Source organism: Centroberyx gerrardi, chromosome 17 (genome assembly GCF_048128805.1).
Source record: "Centroberyx gerrardi isolate f3 chromosome 17, fCenGer3.hap1.cur.20231027, whole genome shotgun sequence".
Classification (NCBI taxonomy): Eukaryota; Metazoa; Chordata; class Actinopteri; order Beryciformes; family Berycidae; genus Centroberyx; species Centroberyx gerrardi.
In genome coordinates this window covers 1,583,807-1,588,552 of record NC_136013.1, presented here as the reverse complement: position 1 = coordinate 1,588,552, position 4,746 = coordinate 1,583,807, and the positions used below count along the sequence as shown (strand labels likewise).

General features: G+C 43.2%; 1 protein-coding gene across 1 annotated transcript in view; it reads left to right on the top strand.

Annotated features, from left to right (window-relative positions):
* The first annotated feature begins 1,164 nt into the window (after window positions 1-1,164).
* prkd1 (protein kinase D1) overlaps window positions 1,165-4,746 on the top strand; it is a 60,467-nt gene continuing 56,885 nt past the window's right edge. Inside the window, exon 1 of the mRNA XM_078289489.1 lies at window positions 1,165-1,440. Coding sequence (XP_078145615.1) covers window positions 1,186-1,440 — 255 coding nt within the window. The 5' untranslated portion in view covers window positions 1,165-1,185. The remainder of the gene's footprint in view (window positions 1,441-4,746) is intronic.

The window sequence follows — 4,746 nt, the reverse complement described above, 5'->3', positions numbered from 1 at the left end:
TTATATTTTAGATTATTTGCCCTGATGGAAAGAAAAAGGCTTTGGAAAGAAATCCATACATAGGATCAACTTCACTATTTATATTTGACTAAGAAACTAATTTCAAGCCTTTAAGCAGAAGCCTGTAGATAGACTGTAGCCTATGGAAATCATTTTTATTCTTGGAGGACAATAATAAACTATCTATCTATCTATCTATCTATGAACCCACAGTCTGATCATGTAGAATATATTTTATTTATTAATTGAACCCACAGTAAACGACTAGACACACTCCCTCAGCAGGTTGTAAAGGAAATGTAAGCAGATCGTTTCCCCACCAGCATTATCCATCACCCCTCCATCCACTTATCCCTTTATCCCTCCATCCTTCCATTTATCTAACATCATCCGTTCATCCCTCCATGCATCCACTTATCCCTCCGTCCATTCATCCTTCCACTCGTCCAGCCATCCACTCATCCCCCCATCTCTGTTTTTCATCTTCTATTTAAATTTAAATTTCAGTTCATTCCCAATTCAGCACAATTCAAAATTGAAAGAAAGTCCCTCTTTTTCAGCTCTGCGGTTCATTTTCCACTGACAGATTATTTATTCTGTCATTTATTAACAAACAAAATGATTTTCAGTGTTTGCATGTGGAAGAAACTCCATTTTCTCAGTTTATAGAGTTAAGGTTGTATATAAAATCAAGCCTGTCACAACCACTGTCCATCTCTCCATCTCTCCATCCACCCCTCCCTTCCTCCGCCCCCCCCTCCCTCCATCCAGTTGACGTCCATGCCTCTGTCACCCGCATCACCGGTTTCCACGCTTCTCTCTGCTCTAGTTCTGTAGTTCTGCTTCTTCTAACTCACATTTTCCTCGATTTATTTTCCACAGCTACACAGCATTGCACTTAGTTGTTTTTCAGTTAATCCGTCGTCATTTGCGTCGTTTTTTTCTTTTTCTTTAAATGTTATTCATGCGCTTTTTGACGCTTGGAGTTTGTGGTTCAGCGCGTCCGAGCGTCCGACCCCTCCACGGTTAAAACCACCGGCTCCGGTACAGTATTCCTCTGCTCCGCCTGGACTTGTCGGGTCCCGGTCCGCCGTTATTCCTCCATTTAATCACCTGTTTTTGTTTATTTGTTGTCATATTTCTGATTATTTTGGCGCGGTTGGAACCACCGGGGAAGAGGTTCATATGAGTGCGCCTCCGGTGATCCGTGCGCCCAGCCCGCTCCCGTTCTTAGGGGGGACCAACAACACCGGCACCGGTACCGGAGGAGGAGGTGGAGGAGGGGGAGGAGGAGGAGGAGGAGGAGGGGGAGGGGGAGGAGGTGGCGGGGTCTCCTTCCACATCCAGATCGGTCTGAGCCGGGAGCCGGTGCTGCTGGACTCCGGGGAGCTGAGCCTCGGGCAGGTCCGGGAGGTGGCCTGCTCCATCGTGGACCAGAAGGTAAACAGACCCCGAAACCCAAACTACTGGAGCTGATATTAAATATTAACAGTCACCCCGTTTTCCACTCGTTCATTAACTGTTCAAAGTTCAAAGGGAAAAAAGTAAAACTTCAGTGACAAACAGGTTCAACTGTGCTGGACAAGAACAGGCTTACTGCCCAAACCCCACCGCCATATTTGATTTAAATTCATTTATTTTATTATTGATTGATTGATTTATTTGTTTATGTGTTTATTTATGTATTTATTTATTTATTTATTATTCATTCCATCCTGCCATCCTTTTCATATTTCTTTCTTTGAGGATGACTCATAATCATCTTGGTTCATGTAAAATGTAAAAACTGTAAAAACTGTAAAAACTGTATGAGTCATCATGTCTTTACAACTGATAACTTCTGACCTGTTTCTCCAAACAAGAACAAAAAAAAATAAGTTTCTTAAAACTCATGGGTGTTAATTGGGTTTGGTGACACTCCCTCAGCTCAGCCTGAATGAGTCCATATTTAATCTTGTTGTTTTTATCATTATATTTATTCATTTTTCACCTTGCGACCGTCTCCTAGCCAACACAGAGAACATCAGCGTCTTCCATCTGGTATTCATCTGGTTCTTCTTCTTTGGATTTTCTGTTGCTGCAGTTTGAGGTTCTCTTCTCTTTGTTCAGTCATGGTGGCTATCGCTGCTCACGCTAACTACCCAGTTCTTCTTCTTCTGTTGATTCCAAACAAACACGAAACATGGCATGTAAACACATCACTTCCTGTGTGAAAGACCTGCCAGACACACAGAGCTGATTATCAACTCCAAGAGCGCCGAGTCGACACTTGTGTCCTTGTGGAGAAAGTTCTTCCCGAATCGTCTTTGAGAGAACGTTCTTCTCATGAAAGTGAACAGAGACGCTTCCTTACAGTTTGAGATGGACTGTGTGATTAATTAAGACACAGCTGTTCATTTCCCCAGCTGATTCAGCCGGCTCTGTACTGTGCGGTTCTCAACGTGGGGTCCGGGGACCACCAGGGGCTCCTTGAGGGGGTTCCAGGGGGTCCCCAGCAAATTGATGAATTGTTAAACATCACCGTTATTTCATTTACTAGAAGTTAATATAATTAGAGAATGTAGAAGAATGAATGTTCTGATCATAGTGTCTCGATAAAAATATTCTCAGATTTGGGTCAGAGAGGCAAAATCTCATCAAATGGGGGTCTGTGGCTCTAATGTGGACTAAATTAGGGTCCTTGATATGAAAAAGGTTGAGAATCACTGCTGTCTTTCTATCTTGGGTCTTTCCATTCGTCCTCAGCTCAGTAAACTTCCGGGATCTCTATCCATCCGTCCTTCGTCCTGTCGTTCTTTTGTTTTGGAATCGTACTTCAGCAGTTAGATATTACGTAGAATTGTTGGAATCAATCCGTGATAAACATTTATTTATATGAAAACGTTTTGGATTATGATTTTAAATCAGGTGTTAGTAATGGCATCACCAGAAGTTAGTTACCACCGACACATTCATATTCTCCAGCACACTTTGATATTGGCATCAGTAGCGTAGAGCAGTGTTTCCCAAAGTGGGGTCCCTGGACCTGCAGGGGTCCTTCAGAGGCGTCCAGGAGGTCCTTCAGCACAAAAAGAAACAGCACAATTTCACTATTGTTTCATTTGAAGACAGCAAAGTGAGAGTGACTGTTGTCCTCAATGTTATCTTCCCCCCTAAAGCATAAAAAATGTTGTACCAAACCGTATCCAACATCGATAATTGTCTCAGACGGGGTCGCTCAGACAAAATCGAAAGCCTTGACATTTAAACATTTGGGAACCTCATGCAGTAGAATTGAAATTGTACAAGACTGGAAACCCCGGAGTTTACTGCAGCCTAAATAATGAAGCAGCAGAAGAAGAGTCAGGGCTGTTTGAACTCTTTCCATGCATGTTGTGGCTGACATTTTCCCACATAAAGGGACCGTGACCTACTGTGAGAGGGTAATTAGTTGTCTGTGTGTGTGTGTCTGTGTGTGTGTGTGTGTGAGACAGAGAGGAATATTCAATAACTGAATGTATGGATAATGTGCAGTGCCATAGGCTGTGCCATCTGTAGTAGCACTCAGTATCAGTCAATGACCCTCTTTTAACCTAAACTACACAGACTTCACTGTATTAGAAACCAAGCATTCTACCATTCACTGGTCCCGTGCTTCACATCTGAAGCTGCACTAGGCAAGATTTCCATGTAAAACTGCAGCTGTCCTCTGAGTCTGAACCAGGAAGTGATGCGACAGCAGAACGTCGCGTCTCATCTCCACTGACTGAGCCGCTGTAGATTCTCCCTGTTTGTCCAAATTAAATTCTGCTGTCAGTTTGCTCTCTGGTGGGAAATCTTCTCCACACAGGAAGAGACCGATCCAAACTGAAGAGGGAAATACAAAAACTGTCTCCTGAACAGCAGCGAGTTAAGCTGGAAAGCATTTAGTTAATTACTGACCTCACCCCACAGGGTTTCTGGGTAGTGAAGTTCAAACTTACCTCTCTGTGCCAAAATGCAACTGTAATGAGAGGACGGGGGTCAAGTAAACCCATTTCCTCCCGAAAATATTAAGACAACAGGTGCCAGAACATGTCAACATGTGGGAATTGAACCCCTCACCCTGGCAGTGTTAGTGCCTTGCTCCCCATTGAGCTACACAGGGACTGGGGCCCCTAACTCTTACAGCTGACCCTCTTTGCCTGGATCAATGAGTTGAATATTGTGATAGAGCTGCACAGCGGCAGACAGCAGCAGACTGGTTGTACTGGGCGGCTCCCAGTGACCAATAGTGGTGCCGATATAGACCAATTCCTTTAACTAACTTGATTTGTTTGGGTTGCCTGACATTAGTCTGTTTCTGACTGAACTGATCATTTCATCACTGATCCATCTGATTGATTTAGTGTTTAGATAATGTCAGCTTGTTAGCTAGCTAACCATAGTATCTGGTCAGCTAACATCACTGTCTTGTTGTTAACACATCTGATTAGCACACTAGCTAACGAATCTAGTAGCAGCTAGCGTTAGCATGTTCACATTAACACCAGTGTCTTTGCTGGCTAGTTAGCTAGCTAACAGTTTGTTCAGGTTAACTGAGCTGACTCTTCTGTTAGCTAGCTTGTTGTTAATACATCTGATTTGCTGACAAGGTAATGTAGCAGAGGCTAGCATTAGTAGTGGCTAGTTGAATGTTAACATTAACATTGGTTGCTTTGCTAATTTAGCTTGCTATCTAGTTAGCTAGCTAACAAAGGCAAAAACCAACAGTTTCAGGTTAAAATG